At 55.0% G+C, this 26,801-nt stretch overlaps 1 protein-coding gene across 2 annotated transcripts in view; it reads right to left on the reverse strand.

Annotated features, from left to right (window-relative positions):
- Positions 1–26,801, reverse strand: part of LOC133356931 (adhesion G-protein coupled receptor G6-like) — a 39,308-nt gene that overhangs the window by 4,845 nt on the left and 7,662 nt on the right. The window contains exons 2-20 of one of the 2 annotated variants that reach the window (XM_061574632.1): positions 22,542–22,621; positions 21,047–21,418; positions 19,664–20,560; positions 18,064–18,102; positions 17,518–17,577; positions 16,935–16,991; positions 15,757–15,869; positions 14,601–14,698; positions 13,854–14,013; positions 6,162–6,290; positions 5,797–5,910; positions 5,068–5,107; positions 4,546–4,646; positions 3,594–3,715; positions 2,541–2,809; positions 2,224–2,323; positions 1,035–1,327; positions 544–645; positions 89–241 (exon numbers count right to left, since the gene is read on the reverse strand). In XM_061574632.1, coding sequence (XP_061430616.1) covers positions 89–241; positions 544–645; positions 1,035–1,327; positions 2,224–2,323; positions 2,541–2,809; positions 3,594–3,715; positions 4,546–4,646; positions 5,068–5,107; positions 5,797–5,910; positions 6,162–6,290; positions 13,854–14,013; positions 14,601–14,698; positions 15,757–15,869; positions 16,935–16,991; positions 17,518–17,577; positions 18,064–18,102; positions 19,664–20,560; positions 21,047–21,418; positions 22,542–22,620 — 3,298 coding nt within the window. In that variant the 5' untranslated portion in view covers position 22,621. The remainder of the gene's footprint in view (positions 1–88; positions 242–543; positions 646–1,034; positions 1,328–2,223; positions 2,324–2,540; positions 2,810–3,593; positions 3,716–4,545; positions 4,647–5,067; positions 5,108–5,796; positions 5,911–6,161; positions 6,291–13,853; positions 14,014–14,600; positions 14,699–15,756; positions 15,870–16,934; positions 16,992–17,517; positions 17,578–18,063; positions 18,103–19,663; positions 20,561–21,046; positions 21,419–22,541; positions 22,622–26,801) is intronic. The other variant, XM_061574633.1, reaches the window with a different exon arrangement.

Consider the following 26,801-nt stretch of genomic DNA (forward strand, 5'->3'; position numbering starts at 1 on the left):
CGTGTGTTTTTGTCATACTTGTTAGCGTGTGTGTTGGGCGTGTTGGTTAGTGTGTGTGTGTTCGCGTGCGTGTGTTGGCATGACGCACTGCTCTTGCGGCGTGGCACCACGAGGCAGCTCTGCGAGGAGCTGCTGGGCCCCGTGGACACCTGGCTCGAGTTGGTCGAGTTGCTAGACATCGACTTGGTCACCTGGTTGCCTCCCGGCTTCTTCGTGTAGTTCGTTCCCGTGCGGCTCCAGTCTGCATGCAGCGGGAGGGAGGAAAGACAGGCAATCGGCGAATCATTCATTGTGGCCGCTTTACTCACTTTTCATTCACTCACTCACTCTCCATTCAGTCACTCACCTTTTATGCTCTGTCAATCATTCGCCAGGCATTCACCGTTTCCATTCATTTAATGGAAATCATTACTTCCTTCTCCACCATTCACTCTCAATAATGAATTCAGTCTCATTTATTCTTCTTTGTTCTGGCACCTTCTATTGTTTACTGCATGCGAGGCTTAGCTTAGCGCTATCAGCGACACCTGGCGATCATCTCACCGGAGTTGTCAGGCAGACGGCAGCGGCCGCAGCACAGGTAGCGGCGCCAGTGCTTCCGCACATTCTCTTTCATGGCGCAGTGGAACACGAAGATGAATGTTCCTGTCCGGGGTACACACACACATTCAGAGATCACTCGTGTGGCCTTAACGCTCTGTTGGGGCAAGTGTTGTTTAGCAAGCAGCACCTATGCAGGCCGGCACGTCACGCGAGGGGGTGGGTGGCCAGCGCCAGCGCCACCCCCCATGCCACCTTTATCTTAGCCCCGGTGCTCCGGTTAGCATGGTTGGCTACATGCGGTGCGAAATAATTTCGACGTACAGTGCTGATGTTGGCCACACATCACACCAGGTACTAATTTTAAGGCTGAATCAACCTAGGGGAGGCCGCGCCGGCTGCAAGTCCACCGGCTTTGAAGCACAGCACGCAAACCGGGGGGGGGGGGGGGGGTGAGTAGAGGCACCCGCATCTCGCGCCAGCGCCCGACGCACCTTGCAGGGTGTTGAGGATGCAGAAGAGGTACATGAAGGGCAGGTTGGCGGGGCCCCACGCAAAGAAGGCGAAGACCCAGGTGAGGCCCAGCAGGAAGGTGAGCGACACGGAGCCCTTGAGGTCGCGCAGCACGTCGGAGCGCCAGTCGCCGGTGGCGCCGCGCGAGCTCTTCATGCTGCAGATCTGCACGAGCACCACGACGAACATGGCCATGTTGATGCAGAGCACCACGCCCAGGAAGGCCACCACCGTCGCGTAGAACGCTGCATCGCCGTTGTGCCGGAACCAGCAGCTGCGGGGGGTGGGGAGGGGGTGGGAGGAGGGGAGACGCCGGCCGGGGCGGGGGCGAAAGGGGGGTATTAGGAGGCGAAAGCTCCATCCGGATATAGGACCACACACGTCCGAATCCAATCTGCACGGATGACGCTGCCATACACAGAAAGGCTATCGTTTATCCCATTATAATCATTTGGGAAAGTGGACAGGGGCTAGGGGAATGGGAATAATAGGTTTTCGTGGATAGGGATTAAAGAATAGGGGTTAGGAAACGGGTTGGAGATAGGGTTTGGGGATAGAGGGTTATGGGGTAGGGGTTAGTGTTAAGAGTAAGAGATAGGGTAAGGGGTTAATGTAAGGGAAAGGGGTTAGGAGTTAGGGTTTAGCGATTGGGGTTAGGGGTTATGGACTCGGGATTAGGGTTAACGATAGCAATAGGAGTTCACGGGTTAACGGTGATGGGTTAGGTATTCGGGCTTAGCAATAGGAATAGGTGTTTAGTGATAGGGGTTATGGGTTTGGGGTTAGCGATAGGGTTTGGGTTATTGATAGGTTTAGAAGTTATGGGTTGGTGATTAGGGGTTAGGGTTAAGGGTTATGAGTTGGGGGTTAGCGATAGGGTTAGAGGTTATGGGTTGGTGATTAGGGGTTAGTGTTAGGATAAGGATTATGAGTTGGGGGTTAGTGATAGGGTTAGAGGTTATGGGTTGGTGATTAGGGGTTAGTGTTAGGATAAGGATTATGAGTTGGGGGTTAGCGATAGGGTTAGAGGATATGGGTTGGTGATTAGGGGTTAGTGTTAGGGTTAAGGGTTATGAGTTGGGGGTTAGCGATAGGGTTAGAGGTTATGGGTTCAGGGTGTGCGATAGGGTTAGTGGCTCGGGGTCACAGACTGCCCCACGTGGGACTCACAATGAGTCCTGTGTGGAGTTGGCGGAGCGCGAGTACGCTACGAGTCCGTATACATCCATCTGGATCGCGAGCACCAGACCGACGACCACCGCTGGGATCCCTGAACACACACACGGTGAACACACGCACACACGATACACACGCACACACGATGAACACGCACACATACGGTGAAGACACGCACACACACTGTGAACACTCACACACACAGTGAACACACGTACACACACGGTGACCACGTGCATGGTGAACACACCCTGCACCCTGTACTCTCACCCTGCACCCTCACCCCCCCCCCCCCCCCCGTGCACCCTCACCCCATCCGGCGATGCAGAACTTGAGGATGTATCTGCGGATGTAGGTGTTGAACACTTTGACGAGGGCGATGTACATGTGCAGCGCCTCGAGGCCCATCCACGTGAAGGAGGCGAGCAGCGCGTAGTGCAGCAGCGCCGCCACAGCCACGCACAGGCCTGGTATGGCCAGCGAGGCCAGCCACGGGTCCAGCAGGAACACCAGGTTCAGCAGCAGGAGCGCCGCGCACAGGTTCATGAGGATGCGCGACGGGAAGTCTCGCCGCAACTTCCTGTTGGCCGAGACGATGGGTTTCGGTGGGGGTAGGGGGGGGGGCAGGAGGTGAGGGCACGGTGTGTGTGGGTGTAGTACCTGGGCAGTGTAATTATGACCAGCTCCAGTTTTGCCAATACAGTTCTCACCCCGAATTAATCGAATGGCGTTATCTTTAAATCGGCTGTGTAACGCTGTGTGGAAACTATGTGGCCAGTTGTTCCACACGAACCTTCGGGTCTTCTCGGCCACAGTAAAGCCCTCGTTGCTCTATGATTGCGAGATGTGGACCCCTCTAATGGAGAAACATCTGAGCCAGTTTAAAAAATTCAGGTTGGCCTGCCTACGATCCATCCTGGGTTTAACCAAGCTTGTGTAAGAGCACACAGATCCTTGAAAGATCTGGACACAGTCCCATCAGTGAACTCCTCCTGCAGGCAAGGCTGCATCCGCTGGGTAATGTTTCCCGCATGCCCAGCCACCTCATGCCCAAGCAGCTTTTTGGCCGGATAGATGGGGATGATAACAGTGGCACGGGCTGGAGAAGGGATGGAACTGATGCAGTACAGGAGGATGTGGAGCTGAGTGAACTTGCCGAAAACTGATTCCAGCAGTGTCAAGATCGGCCTCTTTGGAAGAAGGCTCATGAAGGACGCTACTGGCAGCTGGATGCAGTCGCCCTCCAACAACAGCGATGGTGTGTGTGTGTTGCGTGATGCGAGTATATGATGTGTGTGTGTGTACGTGTCAATGCGTGATGGTCTGTATATGATGTGTGTACATGTGCGTGATGGGGGCCTCACTCGAAGGCGATGTGCGTGAGCAGGGTGATGGCGAGCAGGATGGAGGACACTCCGCAGCCGATGTAGGTGATGAACGTCAGTGCCATCTCGTGCTCTTTAGGTGTGGGGTCGTCGTTGAGTTGCTGCATCACACGCGGCAAAGACAAAGATCCCGCGTATAGCGTTATCAGACTGTTGGGGCAAATGCTGTTTGCGAGCAGCGCCTATGAAGGCCGTCACTCGAGGCACACACAGTGTCACAAACAGCAGCAACGGAAACCGCGTCCGAGGTAAAGGCGTGGCCCTGCAATGGCGTCACTGCTGGTTGAAGGGCTGTTGACTGCGCTGCGCGACATCAGTGCTCTATACAATGTACAGTGTACAGGCAGCGTCCGCTCATTGCCCTAACGAGCACTCAAACCGCCCGCGTGGCTGCTCGGAGCGAGAGCGAGCGGCTCATAGCAAGCGGAATTTCGCGAAGTTTACATCTTGGTTGGAGGTGGGGGTGGGTTGGCTCAGCCCACACAATGTAATCCAAGTCCATTCCTCCCTCCGGGGTCGATAAAATCAGGACTGTCAAGAAGATCAAAAGTGCTTGTCCTATGGACAATAGACTCGCCCCTGTCACCGGAATGAGGAATTTCCACCACTGGCTCTGCAGGGCTTCAAGCGGGCGATGAGCACCAAAACCTCGATGCCCATTTGAGCAGTTGGAACTCACCACAAATTGGATTACATTGTGTGGGGGGGGCCCTCATAATCCCAGGCTCCGCAAACCCCCGTCCCCCCTCCACCCCCAAACTGCTGACCCCGAAGCCTTGCCTCCCCCCGCGTGACCCCGGTGCCGCCCCTACGACCTCGCACACGCGGACAGGGTAACGGCTTTCTCCAGCGCAGACCAAACGCGGGCAGGTTGCTCGGTGGGCACTCGCGGACCCCTGGCGCTCGTGCGGGCGGACGGGCACCTGCTCACCAGCAGGATGCCGAAGTGGGTGAGGTGGTTGCAGCTGCACGTGGTCTGGCTGGCGTTAGAACTGATGACCTCACATCCATCCTGGCTCCACCCGGGACCTCCTAGAGGGCGGGGGAGTAGAGGATGGTGGGGGGCAGTTGTGTGAGCTATGTGGAGTGGGACCTTTTTGCCAATATCAAAGTATTAAAAAATCAGAGCAGAGACAACCAGATCGAGATCAGAGTAGATACAGACAGATAGAGATCAGAGCAGAGACAGACAGAGATCAGATCAGAGAGAGACAGATAGAGATCAGAGCAGAGACAGACAGGTAAAGATCAGAGCAGAGACAGCCAGACAGAGATCAGAGCAGAGACAGTCAGATAGAGATCAGATCACAGAGAGACAGACAGAGATTAGATCAGAGAGAGACAGACAGAGATCAGATCAGAGAGAGACAGATAGAGATCAGAGGAGATATTTTGCGAATGCCTCTCGTACAGTGCGGTGGTGAAGGTGTTTGCCCCCCCCCACCCCACTCACCGTTCTTGTTGAAGTTCCAGAAGACACACTTGTATGACATCTGTGGGGGGCAGGGGCACAGTGAGGAGAGGGGGACAGAGCGAGTGAGTGTTGTTATTGCTCTGCAAGTGTTGCGTGAGTGTTGCGAGCGAGTGATGCGTGAGTGTTGCGAGCGGGTGTTGTGAGTGAGTGATGCATGGGTGTTGTGAGCGAGTGTTGCGTGGGTGTTGTGAGTGAGTGTTGCGAGTGAGTGATGCATGGGTGTTGTGAGCGAGTGTTGCGAGCAGGTGTTGCGAGTGAGTGTTGCGTGGGTGTTGTGAGCGAGTGTTGCGAGCAGGCGTTGCGAGTGAGTGATGCGTGAGTGTTGTGAGCGAGTGTTGCGAGCGGGTGTTGCGAGTGAGTGATGCATGGGTGTTGTGAGCGAGTGTTGCGAGCAGGTGTTGCGAGTGAGTGATGCGTGGGTGTTGCGAGCGAGTGTTGCGTGGGTGTTGCGAGTGAGTGATGTGTGGGTGTTGTGAGCGAGTGTTGCGTGGGTGTTGCGAGTGAGTGATGCGTAGGTGTTGTGAGCGAGTGTTGCGTGGGTGTTGCGAGTGAGTGATGTGTGGGTGTTGTGAGCGAGTGTTGCGTGGGTGTTGCGAGTGAGTGATGCGTGGGTGTTGTGAGCGAGTGTTGCGTGGGTGTTGCATGTGAGTGATGCGTGGGTGTTGCGACCAAGTGTTGCTCTGCGCCTGTTGTTGCGGGGGTGCTCACCCCAGTGGCTGTGCTGACGTTGTAGGAGAGTGAGATGGTGACATTCTCCGTGAGGTTCACCAGACTCTCGTTGCCGATCGTCGCCGCTATCACGGGGCTCACCAGGCCCGGGGCCTGCACGGGATCACAGCGGGCACAGGGCAAGGGTGGTCACGTGAGTCACAGCGACATAAGGGTCAGGGGTCATAGGATCATAAGGGTCACGGGGGTCATCGTGGCAGTATGGGGTCATGATTGGGCATGGGGTCGTGAGGTTGAGTCGGCCATTGTGAGCCTGAGTAAACGTGTGCATGGATTAATGTATCTGTGTGTACGTGTGCCGGTGAGCGTGTGAGTATGAGAGTGAGTGAGTGTGGGAGACTTACGTGGAAGAGGCCGCCCGTCTTGCTGTACAGGTTGAAGTGAGCTCGGCTGCTGTTGTGTCTCTGCAGCAGTGCGGCCGGTAGCTGCACCCACATCTGCAAGTTGCTCGACAGCTCATGGCTGATCACATCCTACAAAAACAAAGATCCCCCGTGTAGCCTTGAACAGATCGTTGGAGGCAAGTGCTGTTAGCGAGCACCCGTGAAGATCGCTACGGCACACGAGCGAGTGGGTGACCAGCACCGTGCCTTGCCACCTTTGTCTCCTGAGCGCTGACGTTTACACACCTCACCAGGTACTAATTTAAGGCTGAGTCGACCTAGGGGAGATCCAGGGCCAGTTCAGATATTCGTCACCGATGTTGGCCGTGAGCGTGAATCGAACTTGGGTCCCTGGGTCCGTAGCGTAGTCCACTAATCACTGCACCACCACTCCCAACACAAACCAATACAAAGACAAAGATCCCCCATACAGCCTTAACAGACTGTTGGCGCAAGTGCTGTTAGCAAGCACATATGAAGGCCGGCACGGCACATGAGGGGGTGGGTGGCCAGCAACATACCCGGCCGCCTTTGTCTTCCCAGTGGCGATGTTTACACATTGCACCAGGTACTCGTTTGAGTTTAAATAGATTTCCAGCACCATTGAGGGTACTCCTGCCTCTTCTAAGTCGTCTGGCCAGTGAGGAAGAGGAGGCCAAATACAGTCTAGAGGGGTGCTCTAGTGGAAGCCATTCCGCCAGCAGTGACAAACACAGGATACACACAGCACACACACAAAACACAGCATACACACAGCAAAGACACATGGCACTGATACACGGCACACACACGGCACACACTCTCACAGCACACACACACAGACCATACTCGCACAGTACACACGTACACACATACACACGCACAGTACACATGTAGGGCTGTTACAGAGGGTCTGTTTGTGTAGGGCTGTTTACATAGGGGCTAATGGAAAACAGACACAGTGGGCGGGGTCTCCGTGAGCACACGGGGTGGTGCCCGCAACGACGTCCGTACTGGACGGCGTGAGGGGGGTTTCGATCCTCTAACGGGGTATAAAAAGGGTTGAGCCAGAGAGCTCGGGGCTCAGTCTTAGAGTAGTTAAGAGAAGAGAGAAGACCAGCCAGATAGGCCCTGGACTACCCCTGGGACGCCGCCCTTGTAAGGGCAGTGCAGGCTGGAGCCAGTGGCGTGGTCCCGGAACCAGAGTCAGACCTCTGGGATTCCGGGTACCGTAGCCCGACTAACCAGTGTCGGGCCAGACAGCCTCCCCTAGCCCGTTAGCGGAGGACTCAGCTAGGAAGGCTAGCTAGGGGTGAATTCCCAGTTGTACGGGTGAGGGGGCCGATACATCCCTCTAGTACTGTAAGCCCTTTGTATAAATAAATACGTGTGCCTTACCCCGTTGTCCACGCGTCTTCAACAACACTTCATCTGGCGTCAGAAGTACCAAGAACATGGACACGCGCCAAACAGCTCGAGCCAGGGAACAGCGGGCGGAGGACGCCGCCGAAATTGCCGAGCCCGAGATGGCTCTACTAGACGACGTGCAGCCGGGGCCGGATGCGGGCTTACCGGAGCATCGCCATGAAGAGGAGCAGCGGGGAGACGACCTGAGGCTGGCTCATGAGAGGCTGGCGGAACTGCTCTACGCCGCTGCCGCTGCGCTGGGGGACATCACACGGCTGGCGGCTGGTGGTCCACCGCGGGGCGAGAGGAACCGGCGTGGGGAGCATCTTCCCGCCATTTCTGAAGATTTAAATTTTGAAATTCCCGCCATCGACGCAGCGACCGCTAGGGGCGTGGCCAACCTCAACCTGGGGTCCGACATCGGCCGCGCTGGGGCTGCTGCATCAACGACGGAGGAGGGCGCGTCATCAAAGCTGCGACAGGCGATGCCATCTGCCATTCGCGCCGAGACGCAGCCGAGTCGGGGAGGCAGCAGTCCACGGGACTCCACGGCAGCCGCTGCGCTACACCAAAGGATGCCCCCGCTTAAAGAATTCGTGGGCGCAGAGGGCGACTGGAGCGGCTTTCAAAGACGCTTCCTCGCCCACCAGGAGATGGCTAAATGGACGGACGAAGAAGCTCTCAGCGCCCTGCCGGCGCTCCTGGACGGCGACGCGCTTGCCGCCCTAACATCGGCACCCAAGGAAAGGCGCTCCACGTTACCGATGGCGCTGCAGCTGCTGGGAGGGGTCTACGGACCGTCGGCGGAATGCAGACAAGAGTTCTACGACCGCAAGCGGGGAGAGAAGGAGTCGCCCCTAGCGTACCGAACGAGCCTCCTGGCGATGGCCAAGTCGGCCTTCCCCCGGATGGATGACGACGGCATCGACGCTATGGTAACGGAGAAGATACTCCTCCTGGCCGACGATCTAGACATCGCTGTCGTCGCACAGGAGGACGCGGAAATGACATCGCTCCAGGCGGCGCGGCTCCTCCACGCAAACCTCCTGTCGCTTCGACGCAAAGCCAGCAGGGCATCGGCGGGGCGTGCGGTGGCTGCAGCCACCCTTCCGACGGAGGAACTCTACGCCGTCGACCACCGACGGCAACAGGCGACGAGTGCACGGCCGGGCCAGGACGGGTCAGGCCGTTCCGACCACTCGTCACCTCCGACATCGCTCCCGCGGTGTTATAACTGCGGCGTCCGGGGCCACGTCGCCTCGGGGTGCCGCTCTCCTCGTCAGCGCGGGACGACACCTCACCGGGACGACGGGCCTCATCCCAAGCTCCACCGTCAAAAACCGGCGAGTCGCGGCACCCCACACGTTTGGCCCACACACACACCCGTCACGCACTCAAACACCGCGACGAGAGGGGGGCCGGTATCACGCACCATCGCACCATCACGCACCACTCCGGGTACCCATATCGAACCCGGCCAGTGGTCCGTGCTGGCCGATCGTGTGGTTGCCGCATCGTCGGGGTCGTCGGCCGTTGTAGGATATATCGACGGGGTGGAAGTGCGCATCCTGGTCGATACGGGGGCATCGGCGACTATTATTTCGGAATTAATTTACAATATTCTCCCTGTCCGGAGCCGTCCTTTGATGCCTGTTAACGTACCATTCTATGCGGCTAACGGGGGCTCACTTGGCATCATCGGACAAATTCGTGCCCAAATTTGTATTGGGGAAATTAAATTGTCTGGGCCGATTTTTGTTTCGTCCTCGCTGGCGGTTCCGTGCCTGCTGGGGACGGACTTCCTGGCCAAAATGCCGATTGTAATTTTGATCGACCAGGGGTGCATAGAGCTTCCATCGGGCAGACGCATGGCGTTCCTGCCATCACCAGTTGCGACTCGGACGGCGTTCGCGACGGTGCCGGCGTTCGTGGAGAGAACGGTACGCGTTCCTCCGGGAACGCAAATGTTGGTGCCCTTGAAGCTTCGGCGGCCCCTCGTTAAGGGTGCCGGGGCGCAAGGGGTACTGTTGGGACCGTCTAGGGCCGGGGTTAGTGGACCTGATTTACTACCGGCCCAGACCATAGTGAGAGGGGATAGTGAACCCTTCATCGCGGTCCTAAACGTGGGCTCGCAGACGGTGGTGCTCCCACAGGGGACCGTGCTTGCTCACGCAACGCCGGTGCCGTGTGAGGAGCCCGCCGTAAATTCCGTCAACACTGTCCCTGCGTCGCGACCACGTTCAGGACAGCGATGAAGGGTGGCTCGAGGCGCTTTGTGCGGGATCGACGGACCTGTCCGATTCAGAGCGTCAACAACTTAAAACGCTATTGCGAGAATTTTCCGACGTTTTTAGTCGAGATAAATATGATTTGGGCTGCACTCACTTGCTGCGTCACCATATTGACACGGGTGACAGCGCGCCAATTCGCCAAAATCCGTTTCGGTTGAGTCCCGCCGAAAAGGAACATGTCAAATCGGCTGTTGATGACATGTTAGCCGCGGACATCATTTCTCCTTCCACCAGCCCTTGGGGAGCGCCGATCGTCCTGGTTAAAAAGCAGGACGGTTCGTTGCGGTTTTGCGTTGACTTCCGGCGTCTTAATAAAATTTCGGTTGCCGACGCATACCCGCTCCCTCGGATGGATGAATCGCTTGACGCTTTGGCGGGAGCGCGATTCTTTTCCACACTCGATTTACTTTCGGGATTCTGGCAGCTTCCTCTGGACGATGAGTCTAAGCCTAAAACTGCTTTTCGTACACCGCACGGCTTGTTTCAATTCAACAGGTTGCCGATGGGCTTGCACTCAGCGCCGGCAACTTTCCAGCGTTTGATGGAATTGGTTTTGGCTGGACTGCAATGGGAGTCGTGCCTCATTTATTTGGATGACGTTATCGTCTTTAGTAAAACTTTTGATGACCATCTCCAGAGGTTGCGGGCAGTTTTCCTAAAGATGCGGGCTGCTAATTTGAAATTTAAGCCCCAAAAATGCCATTTGTTGCGTGATTCGGTGCGTTATTTGGGGCACATCGTGGGACGCTCGGGTATTGCTACCGATCCCGCCAAAACGCAGTGTGTCAGCTCCTGGCCGACTCCCACTACAGTGGGAGAGGTCAGGAGTTTTATTGGGTTCGCGTCGTATTATCGACGGTTTGTTGCTGATTTTGCAACAATTGCAAAACCCCTGCACGCCCTAACATCTAAAGGGGTTCGTTTCCACTGGGGTCAAGAGGAGGAGGCTGCGTTCCGCTCCCTTCGGGACGCCCTGGTGAAAGCCCCTCCCTTGATCTACCCTGATTTTTCGAAACCCTTTTTGCTCGACACCGATGCGAGCAACACGGGTATTGGGGGTGTGCTTTCCCAGGTGGTTGATGGCGTTGAACGGGTGGTCGCATACGGTAGTCGGGTGTTGTCTCCTGCGGAGCAGAGATATTGTGTTACCCGTAGAGAGCTGTTGGCAATTGTTTTTTTCATCCAACAATACCGCCCATATCTGTACGGTCGGCATTTCACCGTCCGCACAGATCATGCGGCACTACAGTATGCCCTGCGAGTTCAACAACCATCGGGACAGTTGTCTCGATGGTTGGAGGTTCTCCAGGATTTTGATTTTGAGACCACTTACCGTAAGGGCGTTCGCCATACCAACGCGGACGCTCTGTCACGCATGCCAACCGCCTCGGAATGTGCATGCCTCCTGGGGTCAGGACGTTGCAGACCTTCAGGGGACGCATCGGTCCCGGTCCTGGCAGCCACCGACGATGACGAGCCACTGGCTGATAATTCTATCGAACAACAGGGAAGGGATTCCCTGTTGGGGTTGCCCGTCACTGAGTGGGGGCGCCTCCAAATGGAGGACACCTCCCTCCTCGGGTGGCGTCGTCGCGTCGGGGGTGCTGGCCGGGTGAAAGGTGATTCGGGTGCATGGGAAATGGTACAGGGTCTGCTCATGCACTGGGACGCAAAATCACAGCGACATCGGCTGGTCGTCCCTTCGGAGTTGCGAGGCAAAGTGGTGTGGGCCGCGCATGAGCGCCTGTTACATCTGGGGACTCTAAAGACCCTCGCACTAATACAGCTAGATTTTTTTTGGCCTGGTATGACAAAGGATGTGGGGGATCTTCTGAGTTCATGCCCGCGGTGTGCGCAGCGGAAACCGCCGGCGCGGGAGTCTAACCCGCCGTTACAATCCATCAAGGTGTCCAGGATAAATGAGCTGGTCGCACTGGACATCTTGGGCCCATTTCCCGCCACCCCCAGGGGCAATAAGTATTTGCTGACAGGTGTCGAGTATTTTACGCGCTGGCCCATGGCCTGGCCCCTTGCCAACCAGTCGGCAGCAGCCATCGTGGACGCCTTTGTTCAGGGATACGTCCTGGACAAAGGTGCCCCGGAACGGCTGCTGACCGACCAGGGTAAAAATTTTTCCAGCAAATTACTTAAACAAGTCTGTGACCTCTTAGGCACAAAGAAAATTCGGACCTCCCCGTATCACCCACAGACTGACGGAATGGTCGAGCGCCTGCATCGCACCATTTCGTCAATGATGGCACAGCAGGTCTCAGATTCCCAGACTGATTGGGACCTGCATATTCAGGGGGTCTTGGCGGCATATCGGATGGCACCCCATGCGGCTACGGGGTTTTCCCCCTTTTACCTTATGTACGGTCGCGAACCCGACCCGCCTGTTCGCGCCCAGCTGCAGATCCCCGACCAGCAAGGTAAAACAAAATTGGCTGACCACGTCAAATTTAATTTGGCTAAGTTAACAGAGGCACGGGATGCTGCGAGGTTAAACTCGGACCTCCGTCAAAAGGCGAACGAGCGCCTCAGGTTGGGTCGAGCGCATGTCATACAGTGGAAACCGGGGGACAGGGCATGGTTGCACTGTCCCCAAGTACCCCTGGCTACCTCCCCAAAGCTGGCGCGACCGTGGCGGGGGCCTGTGGAAGTGGTCGAGGTCCTGCGACCACAGTGCGTGCGCATTCGTTGGGGGAAGCGGCGATGGTTCGTGCACCCCTCTCGGTTGAAACCTTTCGTCGCGGCACACAAACCCACTTCACACATGCGTGGCCAGACGTGTGGGGGGTCGACCGACTCACTAGGTCCGTCCCCACCGCGCTCACCTAATGCCTTGCCGGCCGTGCCACCTCCAGGTGCATCGAGACTGACGGGCTCACGCCCGACCACCCCTTCTGGGGATACCAACAGTCACGAGGCATCAGAGGAGACCCCGCTCCCGGACGGACGATTGCCACCTGACGGTCCGCCAACCGGGGTTCCCCCGTGTGAGGGGCCCGCCGCAAGGACACGCGCAAAAATGCGCAAACTGTTGTGATACCGCAAGGACACGCGCAAAAATGCGCAGACTGTTGAGGAACCGCAAGATTTGTATATATATGTTGTGTTCATTGTGTGTTGTGTGGGGGGGGGGTGTCCCCTGCCCATTGGTGTGCATTGTGGCTTCGCCACATATTGTATATAGCTCGTTCTTACGGTATCCGTATTTATTCGGGGGGGGGTGCGTCGGATTGTTCCCTTTCAGGGTTGAGGGTTTTGTTGTTGTCATTGTCGTTGTTGTTGTTGTTACTGTTGGTTCTTTCAAGTTAGCGTTCAAAACGTTTTTTTTAAGGCACACGCGGGGATCCAGGGGTTGAATAACCTTTATTGAAAGTTGTTGCAGCCGGGACGGCTGCGAGCTGTACAGGGGGGGGTGATGTAGGGCTGTTACAGAGGGTCTGTTTGTGTAGGGCTGTTTACATAGGGGCTAATGGAAAACAGACACAGTGGGCGGGGTCTCCGTGAGCACACGGGGTGGTGCCCGCAACGACGTCCGTACTGGACGGCGTGAGGGGGGTTTCGATCCTCTAACGGGGTATAAAAAGGGTTGAGCCAGAGAGCTCGGGGCTCAGTCTTAGAGTAGTTAAGAGAAGAGAGAAGACCAGCCAGATAGGCCCTGGACTCCCCCTGGGACGCCGCCCTTGTAAGGGCAGTGCAGGCTGGAGCCAGTGGCGTGGTCCCGGAACCAGAGTCAGACCTCTGGGATTCCGGGTACCGTAGCCCGACTAACCAGTGTCGGGCCAGACAGCCTCCCCTAGCCCGTTAGCGGAGGACTCAGCTAGGAAGGCTAGCTAGGGGTGAATTCCCAGTTGTACGGGTGAGGGGGCCGATACATCCCTCTAGTACTGTAAGCCCTTTGTATAAATAAATACGTGTGCCTTACCCCGTTGTCCACGCGTCTTCAACAACACTTCACACACATACGGACCTGGCTCTGCTGGTTCTGGGGCCCCACTCCAAAGACGAGAGGCCGTGGGGGCCCCACGGGCTGTGACTCGGCGACCGCCAGCAGCAGGTGTGTGGCCCAGACGCTCGCGTTCCCCGACACATTCAGACTCAGACTCAACGAGTCCACCGTGTGAAGCGTCCTGATGGGGGAGGGGGGGGGCACGGGGGATGGAGGGGGGGGGTGGTCATTAGCACTGGGAACATCCGAGGTCCCTACAAAGAGAATGAAGATCTCCCCTGTAGCCTTACTAGTGTTCGGGTTGGGGCCGACAGCGAGAACCTATGAAAGGCCATGCACGGCACAAGGAGGCGGGGGGGGGGGGGGGGTGGCCAGTAGCACACCAGGCCGTCTTTGTCTCCCCAGTGCTGACCTTTAAACACCGCACACAGTACTAATTTAAGGCTGAGTCGGTTGTAGGAAAGGCTCAGCAGAACTTTTAATTCGTCTCTCCAGCGTGGAAGAGTAGGCCAAATACGCACGTTAGCAATGGCCGGCATCATCAGGTGATTTCTTGATGATGCTGGTCATTACTAATGGTGCCGGTTTTAACGACCGTTGTAACAACCAGTGGAACATCCGCACCCAATCGTTAAACGTTGGAATTGACCCTGCTGCAACATTATCATCATCATTCTAGAAATCCCACTGCACCACTGCTCCCCGTGCCTGCCGACATGTCCCCCAACATTGCTCCCCCCCCACTACCCCATCTCGCCGCTCGCTCACTTGGTTGCCACGGCAGCGAGCTCGCTGTCCTGTGCGTCCATCATGTTACTGATGACTCCCAACATAGTCGAGGCCAAGTTCGACTGCACGAGGCCAACCTGAGCACACAGACACATTCCATTATACACACACCTACACACATCAACATTTGCCATTCGCAACAAAGTGGCAGTGAAGTCACCACGGCGCTTATGCAAGACGAGGTCATGCGCACAGACAAAGGTGTTATGAGTTTACTGACTGAAATGACTGGAAAATGCACTACTTGTGCTCCCCACTGTGCCACCTTTCTGCGTTTTAGCCACCCGGCGCTCTGCTCATTATTGTGAGCGTTGCTCCTGAAGGCCTCCAACTGGCCAGTAGCATCCTTTACGAGCCTACTTCACAGAGGGTGATCTTGACACCGCTGGGACCAGTCATCGACAAGTATACTCAGTTCCACATCCTCCTGTACCACATCCGTCCATCTCTTCTCTACCCCGTGCTGCGCCAGTTTACCCCTCTCTATCCAGTAAAACACAAATTGCTTGCGCACGCGATGGCTGGGCATGTCGGCGACATGACCCAGCTAACGCAGCTATGAATGCCAGGGGAGCTCATGAGATGGGACTATGTCCACATCTTTCAAGGATCTGTGAGCTCCTCACACAATCCAGCCTGGTTAAACTCAGAATGGAGCGTAGTCAGACCAGCCTGAATGTTTCAAACCGGCGAATATGTTCCTTTAGAAGTCTCCACAGTACGCAAATATAAAAAAAACCTGGAACTTCGTGTGGAGTGACAGACCAGGTAGCTTGCACACAGTGTTATGCAACCGTTATACTTACAACAAAACAAGCTGAAGATCCCCCGTATAGCCTAATCAGTGTTTTGGAGCAAGTGCTGCTAGCGAGCACCTATGAAGGCCGGCACTGTACATGAGGTGGTGGGTAGCAAGCACCACACCCGGCCACCCAGTGACAATCTTTACACACAGCACAAGTACACATTTTAGGCTAAGTCAACCTAGGAGAGGCCCAGGACCGGTTGAGATAATTTTCACCGGCGTTGGCCGTCAGCGGGAATCGAACTCGTGTCGCCGGGGTTTGTAGCACATTGCGCTAACTGCTGCGCCACCCCCCCGCGTGACGGTGAGTCGCGTGGAGACGACGCGCACCTGCAAGGCGCGCTGCAGGGTGTCCACTGTGATGTGCAGCTGCTCCTGGTTGAACTGGGCGCCCGTCTTCTGCGTGCGAGCATAGAGCGCCTGGGCGACGTTATACACGTTGTCTGCACGCAGCACACCGTCATGCGTTACAAGCGTCGTGTGCCCACGGCGCACCGTCACACGTCACTCACGTCGCCTATAAGTAGCACACCGACACATGTCAAGATTACTCGCTACTCACAAGTTAATTGTGGGTAAGTCGGTACGTGAGCGAGCGAGTGGGTAAATTAGTAGGTAGGGGAGTGAGTGGGGGAATGCCTAAGTGAGTAGGTGATTGCGTGGGTTGGAGGGTAAGCGAGTAAGAAAGTGAGTGGATGCATGGGTGGGTGAGGACGTGAGTGATTAAGTGGGTGGGCCTTGATCTTGGTGATGGAGTTGTTGGTGAGGAGGTCCAGATCTGGACACAGACCCATCAGTAAGCTCCTCCGTAGGCGAGGCTGCGCTGGCTGAGTCATGTAGCCCACATGCCCAGCCATCGCATGCCCAAGCAACTTATGTTTGACCAGATAGAGGGTGCTAAATGGGCGTGGCATGGGCTGGAGAAGAGATTAATTGATGCGGTACAGGAAGATGTGGAGCTGAGTGGATTTGCTGAAGATTGGTTCCAGTGGTGTCAAGATCGGCCTCCTTGGAAGGAGGCTTGTGAAGGATACTACTGGGCAGTTGGAGGCAGTCACCCTTCAACAACAGAGAAGAACAGAGAAGCGACGTTCACAACAAGAGCGGAGTGCCGGGCGGATAAAATTCCGCCCGGCACTCCGCATCTGGTGCATCTGCCACTCACTCTCAGTCAACCCATGGCACCTGGGTCTGTCCTGTGACCTCGTCAGCGAGCTTTGGTCACTTCACGTGGCCTTAAAGTGCACCTGGCCTGGCACAAGTGCCATGGTGACATCCCTGCCACTTCGTGGAGAATTGAAAGACTGCCCAATCAGATCATTCAACGGCGATCTGAAACAAATTAACGTGGCTCCTCCTGAAGCAGTCGAATGGATATCAAATCTCGACATCAATTTGTAATGTGTTCCAATCCCCAAAAATGCCATATGAAAGAAGAGTGGCGAATGACAGCTGTTGTTGCTGTTGTTGTTGGTGAGGTGAGGAGACGTATGGGTGAGGATACTCACCAGCTGTGATGTTCATGTTCTTGATCTCCTCGAAGGTCGGGATGTAGGCTGTAGGACCTGGAGAGCACAGACAGCGTAATCATGATGATGGCGCTGATGGTCCTGGTGATGGTGTTTGTCATGGAGAGCGATAATCGTGATGGTGGCGGCAGTGTTGGTGGTGATGGTGATAGTGATGGGCCTGTGATCCTACATTGTGGAGGCAAGCGTTGATGGATTAGGTAGAGATCTGTGGAGGAAACTACAACAGCGGAGGGCGGAGGAGCAACGCTCACAAAGAGTGTAGCGCCGGGCGGCTAAAACTTAGCGAGGTGGTACAGTGGTGAGCACAGGTGGTGCATCTGGCAGTCATCTCAGTCAGTCAACGCATGGCACTTGAGCCAGCTTCCGACACTTCACATGATGGTCTCAAAGGTGCACCTAGCCGGGGTGTTGATCTGTGATACTCACAAACTCTAACCTTTGCAAAAAAACGGAAGGGAAATCGGTTAAACTGTTTTCGGTATTTAACTCTGGGCCATTGGAAGTGTGACCCTTGAAGGTTCTGAAGGATGCTCGAGGGGTCAAAGTTCAGGGGACTCACGAGTGATGCACCCATTGACATCTGCGCAATGGGTGTGCGATGTCGTCGTTTGTGCAGATCCTGCACACACGGACACAAGTGCGTACATCACTTAGCAGCAGGGCCTCGCATGTGTACACACACACCATGAGTACAGTAAAAAAGATCCCCCTTGTAGCCTTAACTGTTAGGGAAGAAGTGTTATTAGCGAGTAGCACCTATGAAGGTTAACATGGGACACGACGGGGTGGGTGGCCATCACCATGACCGACCGCTTTTGTCTCCCTAGTGGCGATGTTTACACACCGCACCGGGTACTTATTTGAGGGCGAGTCGACCTAGGGGAGGTCCAGGACCGGTTCAGATAACCGTCACTGGTGTTGGCCAGGAGCGGAAATTGGACCCGAGTTGGCGGGTTCATGACGCAACGCACTAACCGCTACACTTTCGCTCCACACAAGACAAGACAAACACTTAGACACTACGTGCAGACAGCCGCCGTCATTGGTGACCGTGCTCGAGTGGAGACACTGCTTGGTGTGTTCACAATGGCCGTGTCTCACTCACCTGTCGGTTTGGGCTGGGAGCCGTTGCCGCTCATGTTCCCTGCACGACATTGAGGAGAGGTTAATATGCTTAGGTTTTTTTCGGTTAATGTTGTGCAAGCAGCTTACATGGTGACTCACAGACTTAAATGGAGACCCACAGAATTACATGGAGACCCACCGACTTACATAGAGACCCACATACTTACATGGACACCCACAGGCTTTCATGGGGAACCACAGACTTACATGGAGACCCACAGAGTTACATAGAGACCCACAGACTTACATGGAGACCCACCGACTTACATGGAGACCCACCGACTTACATAGAGACCCACATACTTACATGGTGACCCACAGACTTAAATGGAGACCCACAGAATTACATGGAGACCCACCGACTTACATGGAGACCCACCGACTTACATAGAGACCCACATACTTACATGGACACCCACAGGCTTACATGGAGACCCACAGACTTACATGGAGACCCACAGACTTACATGGAGACCCACAGACTTACATGGAGACCCACAAACTTACATGGAGACCCACAGACTTACATGGAGACCCACCGACTTACATGAAGACCCAGATACTTACATGGAGACCCACAGACTTACATGGAGACCCACAGTCTTACATGAAGACCCAGATACTTACATGGAGACCCACAGACTTACATGGAGACCCACAAACTTATATGGAGACCCACAGTCTTACATGAAGACCCAGATACTTACATGGAGACCCACAGACTTACATGGAGACCCACAAACTTATATGGAGACCCAGAGTCTTACATGAAGACCCAGATACTTACATGGAGACCCACAGGCTTACATGAAGACCCACAGGCTTACATGGAGACCCACAGACTTACATGGAGACTCACAGACTTACATGGAGACCCAGAATTACATGGAGACCCACAGACTTACATGGAGACCCACAGACTTACATGGAGACCCACAGACTTACATGGAGACCCACAGACTTACATGGAGACCCAGAATTACATGGAGACCCACAGACTTACATGGAGACCCACAGACTTACATGGAAACCCACAGACTTACATGGAGACCCACAGACTTACATGGAGACCCACAGACTTACATGGAGACCCACAGACTTACATGGAGACCCACAGACTTACATGGAGACCCACAGACTTACATGGAGACCCACAGACTTACATAGAGACCCATACACTTACATAGAGAGCCACAGACTTACATAGAGAGCCACAGACTTACATAGAGACCCACAGACTTACATAGAAACCCACAGACTTACATAGAGACCCACAGACTTACAAACACAAGCAATACCCACAACATAAGCCATAACATGAAGTGAAAAACGAACACAAACCACAACACAAACCCTAACCACAAGCCCCAACCATAACACCCGACAGTGTCCCTCCATGTGGTGAGAGCTAAGTCACTGCACAGCCCGCCCCACGCTCTGTGGTGAGGAAGAGTTCACCTCACCGGATTCAAGCTGCTCTAAAATTCAAACGTTTACCCCCCACCCCCCCACCCCCCCTGGGTGGGTCCACCGGCCCACCCTGGGTCGGGTCACCGCCCCAGCAAATGCAACCTCCTCACCGCATGGGAGGTTGTGGTCCTCGATGAGGAGGCCCTGTGAGTAGTTCCAGTGCACGTCCACCCAGTCCACGAGCGCGCCACTCGGAGACTCGCAGTCGGCGCTTTCCACGGCGCTCTCGTTGAAAGCCTCGCCCCACAGGCGGAACGCATACAGCTCCCCCTTGAAGGCCTTGTCTTCCGTCAACGTGCCATCCGTGTTCTGACCACGGCCCAGGGACAGGAGGCCTTCGCCTCGCGAATGCAGTGCGGACGCGTTGTTGTTGTTGACGGCGGCAGCGGAGGAGGTGTTGAAAGCGGTGGTGATGGCCGAGGTGGTGTCAGCGATGCCGGTGTCGGCCCCGGGTTGTGTTTTTTTTATTTGACCGGGCGCGTTCGTGTTACCGTTGTTGGTCTTGATTTTGCCCGCTGTGGTCGTTGCCGGCGCGCCGCCGCCTCCCCCGGGAACTTGAGAGGTGGTCGCGGCTTCAGCGGCGCCGATGCTTCCATTCCCACTCAAGGGACTTATCGGAATAATTCGGGAATTATTAACGCACGTTCCATTGAGGAACAGATTAACAAAGCTCGTGTTGGCTGTCACGCACAGCTTGTGCCAGTGGTCTCTGCTCAATTTCTTATCTTCTGGAAGAAAAAAGCCGTAAACAGTCCCTTTAAGGTGAAAATGCACAGAGGAAGAAGGGAACAAAACCACCTCCAAGCCCAGTGCATAATTTCCATTTATTGATATTTTCTGGTAGGAGAAGACCGTAGAATACTCGTATGGCACCATGTCCGCTGCGGCGACGCGAAGTTTGACGCAGACCGTCAACGCCTTTATTTTCAGGATCCCCTGCGACGTCGCATTCTCATCCACGCCGTTATTCCGGAACACCGCCTTCTTACTCAGCATGTTGCTAGCCACTGTGGGGATGGGTGGGGACACGCGAGGACAGGTGGGGACAAGCGGGGACATGAGAACACGCAGGGACACAAAGGGAAGGGGAGAAACAAGGACACGTGGAGACACACGAACACATGGAAATGCGTGGACACGCGAGGAAGAGGAGGCACACGAGTACACAGGGAACACGCGGGGGGCCATAGGGGACACATTGAGGCACATGGACACAGAGGCGGGACTTATGGGGAGAAGGGTGTATGTGGATTGTTTTTTATGTGGAGAAACTGATATGGGAAGGAGGCGTATGGTCTGCTCATTTCTTTAGTTTACTCATGTGAATAACGATTGATGAATTGGACGGTTGGGACACTCGCACATTGACGCGCCCATCGCCAATAAGGACGCCCCTATCCCATGCGTCGGCCGCACCGTGACACGCGGTGCGAGATGGGGAAGAAGGAGTGGTAGCAGAAGAATCCGAATCGCCCCGGTGATCCGTGGGATACCTTGGCGGTAGACGGCACTGAACCCCCGTTGGAAGACCGTGAAGTCAGAATGGAAGAGCACGGTGAGTGAGCTGCCCGTCGAGTTCACGCTCAGGTGGTTGGCCGTGATGCCGCAGAACGTGCCGAGGGCGCGCCCGTCGCTGTCGAGCAGCGTCATGTTGTCGTAGAGGCAGCCGCCCTGCGACTCCAGCTGGAAGTCGCTGAACGTGAGCTGCACCACGAAGCCCCGCGGTGCGCGCAGCTCCCAGCGGCAGCGCGCGCTGGCCGGGTACGCCGACGGGTAGCCGGGGGATGTGAACCCCCCGCTCGGAGCCCGCAGGACGTTCCGGCACCCCCCCGGTGAACCGCGGGACCCCTGCCCTGACCGGACGGCTGAGTCCGGAGACGACGATGAGGAGGTGGTGGTGGTAACAGGGAGGTGGTGGGGACGAGGTGGAGGAGGAAGAGATGTGGGTGGGGGGGAACGCGGGAGCGATGTCGGTTGTGGGGCGGATGGCCCGTGGGGGGGGGGGGGGGGGCTCGAGGGAGGCTGAGGGCTGTGCACGTTGGAGGGTCGGGGGTGAGGAGCGGGGCAGGCAGGTCACGAGGCACGGCCGTGCAGGCAGAAGGGGGAGCCATTCTTGGGATCAGCAGGAGGGGAGGATGATGAGCAGAGTGGGGAGAAGGGAGAGGAGGAAGTTGATGATGCATCGGTAGTAGTAGGTTGAGGTGAAGAAAAGGTAGTTGGAGTAGTATGATGATGATAAGGTTGAAATAGTAGCTGTTGGTTGATGATATTCTTGAGGTGAACATAGTATTAGTAGCAGTTGGGGAAGCACGATTGATCTCGGAGTTAAGCAGAGCCCCTCAATTCTTCTCATCCTCGGTCTTGTTAGTCTCTCTCTCTCTCTCGCTCGCTCCCTCCCTCCCAACTCGGGGGCAGGGCAGGCGTGCAGCAGGCAGGGTCATCCTCCAGGGTGCAGGGATAGGGCCGCTATGCATGAAGCATAGGTCGGGTTAAAGTGCAGGGATAGGGTTACAGGGCAGGATGCAGAGATAGGGTCGTAGTTCCAGCAGGATCATTGTGCAGCACGCAGGGATGGTCGTAATTGTGCAGAGCGAGTTACGGTGAGTACAGGGAGGTGGAGGGGAGTTAATTGCCTGTCAGGCAATTGATTCGATGTTAGGGTGCGTGGTCACGTGCTGTTAGTGGTGGACGCAAGCAGCTCATGCACACAAGGACAGTGTACACATAGACACGTGTACACACACACACACATGTACATATAGCCATGTGTACAGAGACACGTGCACATACAAGGATATGTGTATGCATAGACAGGTGTATACAGACATGGTGACATGCAAACATGTGACGCAATGATGTAAACATGATGCGATGATTATGATGTGATGTTGGTAATGATTATGGTGATAGTGTTCATGACGATGGTAGTGATGGTGTTGTTAAAGATGATAATGTTGAAGTGATGATGTGATGTTGATGTGTTGGTACCTGTAAAGGAGAGTTCCTGCGTGAACGCGAGTACCACGAGGAAGAGAAACGGAGATCGGATAGGCAGCAGAGATATCATCCTGCAATACACAAGACAAAGGATCCCCCATTATAACCTTAACAGACTGTTGTGGCAAGTGCTGTTAGCAAGCACCTATGAAGTCCGGAAGAGTACACGAGGGGGTGGGTGGCCAGCACCACGCCCGGCCACCTTTGTCTCCCAAGTGGCGATGTTTACCAACCGCGCCAGACACTTATTTCAGGCTGAGTCTACCTAGAGGAGGCCCAGGACTGGTTCAGATAATCATAACTGGTGTTGGCCTTGAGCGGGAATCGAACTCGGATGACCAGATTTGTATCGCAGCGCCCTCACCGCTACACTACCGCTCCCCACAAATACACAAAAAGACGAATACATGAACACACCTTACCACACATGCACAAAAGATACCCCGTAGAGCCTGCACATGCAGTTGGGGCAAGTGCTGAAAGTAATCAATACCAATACCTGCTATTCACTACTAAGTGACGGCGACGTCACCATGGCGACTGTACCAGGCCAGGTAGACTTTGAGGCCACGTTAAGTGTCGGAGGCTCGCTGACAGGTCACGTGACAGACCCAGGTGCCATGTGTTGACTGACTGAGATGACCGGCTGATGCAATAGCTGGGCCCCCAGAGGGCTGAAATGAATGGCAGATGTACTACCTGCGCTCCCCACTGTGCCAACTTTCTGCGTTTTAGCTGCCCGGTGCGCCGGTCATTGTTGTGAGCATCGTTCATCTGCCCTCCGCGATTGCTGGAGGGTGACTGATTGCCTCCAACTGCTCAGTAGCATTCTTCACAAGCCTCCTTCCAAAGATGATGATCCTAAAATCATTGGAATCAGTCTTTGGAAAAGTAAACTCAGCTCATCTCTCGTCCATGAAACCTACCCACCTATTCATCCACTCATACAAACACTCAAAGAGCCCCATATATTCTTCAACAGGATGTTATTAAACACCTACGAAAACTGGCACGACACACAAAACGGTGGCATCGTTAGAACCATGCAGCACCGGTCCAGCTCCCGACAGATTAATGGCAGCTTCTCCTCAGCTGGCATTCGGACACTTCCCACCCTTGCTCCACCAATCGAGGTTTAGAGAGGTGACTTCATAGCTGCCTGCCCGCACAGGGGGCCTCTGGTACAAGCTTATTCCGATTTCCTCTCTGTGGTCCTTTGTTAATTACGTTTGAGCGGGAGGCGTCATCAGCCCCTCGCACCAGCCCAGCGCCCGCGTTCGTGGACGTGAGAGTGTGCGCCGCAATAATAAGAGTTTCGTACATTGAACGCCATCATTGTTACAATGCAAGGCGATCGTCACGAGGCGCTGCTGTGTTCTCGGGAGCGATGCTGCCGTGTGTATACACAACTGAGCAGCGATTTGCGGAGTAATGTTTCACATTTGGCAAATTCGGACCGTGACACCGGCACACAATGGCCTACTCTCTTCAAATAATGGCAAGGGGAACTTTAGCGACCACCGTTTGCACGTAGTAGTGCAATAGTATTTTACGGTCAACACGCAGCACGACCACAGTATTAACCAGGGCGGCCCGCCAGATTCGACCCGCGAAACTTCTGCAACAAGCGGCGAACTCGCTGCCGCGGTCCGCGTCACCGTCAAGTGGGGGGCGGGGGGGGGGTCATTAGCCGACTGACGTCAGCCTGTTGCCAAACACCATTACTCACAATACACCAGTGTTGCCATGTGACATCACTCACTCACTCACAGTGCAGGGCCTGCACTTACACAGAGCCCACCGATGAACCGAGTAATTTTCCTACCCGGTACACGCAGGTTATGCACGCGTACAAGGATGCTCTTGTACAGCGTGTATAAGTGTTGCTAGCTGATGAGTAGCACTGTGGGTAGATCTGTTGTTACATACTCGTTTTTATTTTACCACTGAGCTATAGCGCTCTTTTCAGATGCGACCTGGCAACCGATAGCTCAACTTGGTGGCTTGTGGAATTGTATAGCAGCAAAATACTCTAAACGCATGTTTCTAAATGCGAAAGGACCCGAAGAAAAATCCACGCGACCACAGCGAGAGCGACACGCAAACTACAAATCTACAGCAGCAGCAGCAGGCGTCAAGGGTTGCGATCGCACCCAGGACCTCCTCCACACCAGGCGAGGTAGCTAACATTTCTCCACCCATGAATGTGGAATTTCCACCACCGCCTCAGCTGGGCTGCTATACACAGATGTGCACCTACGCCTCAATGCTTACTTGAGCAGGAATTCTTGAACATGTAACAAAGACGAAGATCCCTCGTTTAGCATCCAAACGGGCCGTTGCTGTGTGGGTCAGCGAGAAGCACTTCGCGAAGGGCGGCACGGCACACGAGGGGGGGGGGGGGTGGCTAGCAGCAGCAGCACCCAGCACAATACCAGAGGCTCCTCCAGCTGCAGACCGGCGCTCTCCTGCCGAGAGGAGGCAGCAGGGACGAGCGAGGAGACACGCGAGAGGGAGTTTTCACTCCACCCTCGAGGCCTCTCTCTCACCCAGACACCCGAGGAAAGAGTCTGAAAATCGTGCTCCTGTTTTTCGGATTAAACGTGCGGGGAAATGGCCACAGGCTCTAGCCCCCGACGCAACACTTTCTGACGACCTCGTGTCGTTGTTGTTTTGAGTTTACCCGAAAACGCGGAGTGGAGTCGTCCGGGAACGTGGTGTGAGGAGACTTCCGAAACGCGCTTTTCCCACCAAAAAGTAGTGGGGGGGGGGGGTCACGTGGCACGTTGGGTGACGTCACTCATATATATTTGTCATATTTAAACGATCCGAACGTGTCCTTAAAACTACGAACATCCGATATATATTTTTAAACTTAGCCCTACAGTATATATTTAAAATAAAACAACGAGTGATTTAAGCTGAAGATGTTTCAAGTTGATTTTGTAAAAAAACAACGGAGCAGTGTCTGTTTTCAAATGGCGCGGCGGGTAAAGGGGAGTCACGTGATTTGCTGGAGGCTTAAGCTGGGTTCCAGAGATACACGGGGCGAATGACATCGTCCAAACTGCAAAGAAAGGAAGATACGCAATGTCTCCTTCACATATCCCTCGCTCCACGTACAAAATAAGAGTTTTATTTTGTAACACATCACATCAACCGCCAGCGCATTCTGGAAGTGAATCATTTCCACAGAATGTCAGTAGAAGCAAACCTCTGGACCAGGTTCGACATTCGGTGTCTCCCCAGCAGAGCAAGGTTCGCTTGAACCAATGCTGGTGAACTACCACGTGGCTATCGCACGCCTGTCAACCCCTTACCAGTGCCCTACCTTATTACTGACCAATTCCGACCTTATTGGTCACCCCGTGCCCCTTAGAGATCTCAACGTTCATCCTACAAAGCCCCATCACAAGGGAGAAACACAAATAGACAAAACATTGCTTTTGTCCGTATTGAAACGGCTGTTCGCCATATGGACCTGAAAATTCAATCTCCCTGTACAATAATACTGGTAAACCGTAAGCCTACGTGTTAAACTAAACCGTATGAGTTGACAGGTATGGGGCCGTACATAAAACACATTCCTGCGGAGGGAGCTGGTAGGAACGTTGGGTTGCTCGGTCAATGGCCAGGGTCAATGGCGGCCTGGTGAATTCCGCAAATATGCCCGACTGTGAGGGCGGGCACAAGCCGGCGTGAGTAGGTTAAACGTTGAGTTTTATAAGGGCACCACGGGGTGACCAGCCCCTCCCCACCCAGCCCCACCCAGCCCCACCCTCCCCACCCTCCCCTCCTCACCCAGCCCCACCCCACCCTCCCCTCCCCACCCAGCCCTTCCCCACCCTCCCCTCTCCACCCTCCCCTCTCCACCCAGCCCCACCCCTCCCATGCACGACGGACACAATAATCGCGTGGGCTGGTGTAACCAGGAGGTTCCAACCAGTATGACGTCACGCACCTAGGGGAGGGGGGGTCAGACATTTGTGACGATGTGTGACGAGGGGGGGTGGGGTTTGAGAAATGTGACGTCACATCAAAATGCGCAACTTTAAATAAATATAGACAACACGTTCTACTTAACTAAATAGACTTTTTAATAAATGTTTTCTCCTACAACATCAGAGTGCAGCGCCACATTAAATACGCACTACAATCACAATAGTTTAAAGCATGTCTTATTTTGGGGGGGGGGTCTGACTTTTTGTGACGCTGTGTGACGAGGGGGGGGGGGGGTCAAAAATCGCCCAA

This window comes from Lethenteron reissneri, chromosome 56 (genome assembly GCF_015708825.2).
Source record: "Lethenteron reissneri isolate LAM-NWPU_2019-01 chromosome 56, ASM1570882v1, whole genome shotgun sequence".
NCBI classification, from domain to species: domain Eukaryota; kingdom Metazoa; phylum Chordata; class Hyperoartia; order Petromyzontiformes; family Petromyzontidae; genus Lethenteron; species Lethenteron reissneri.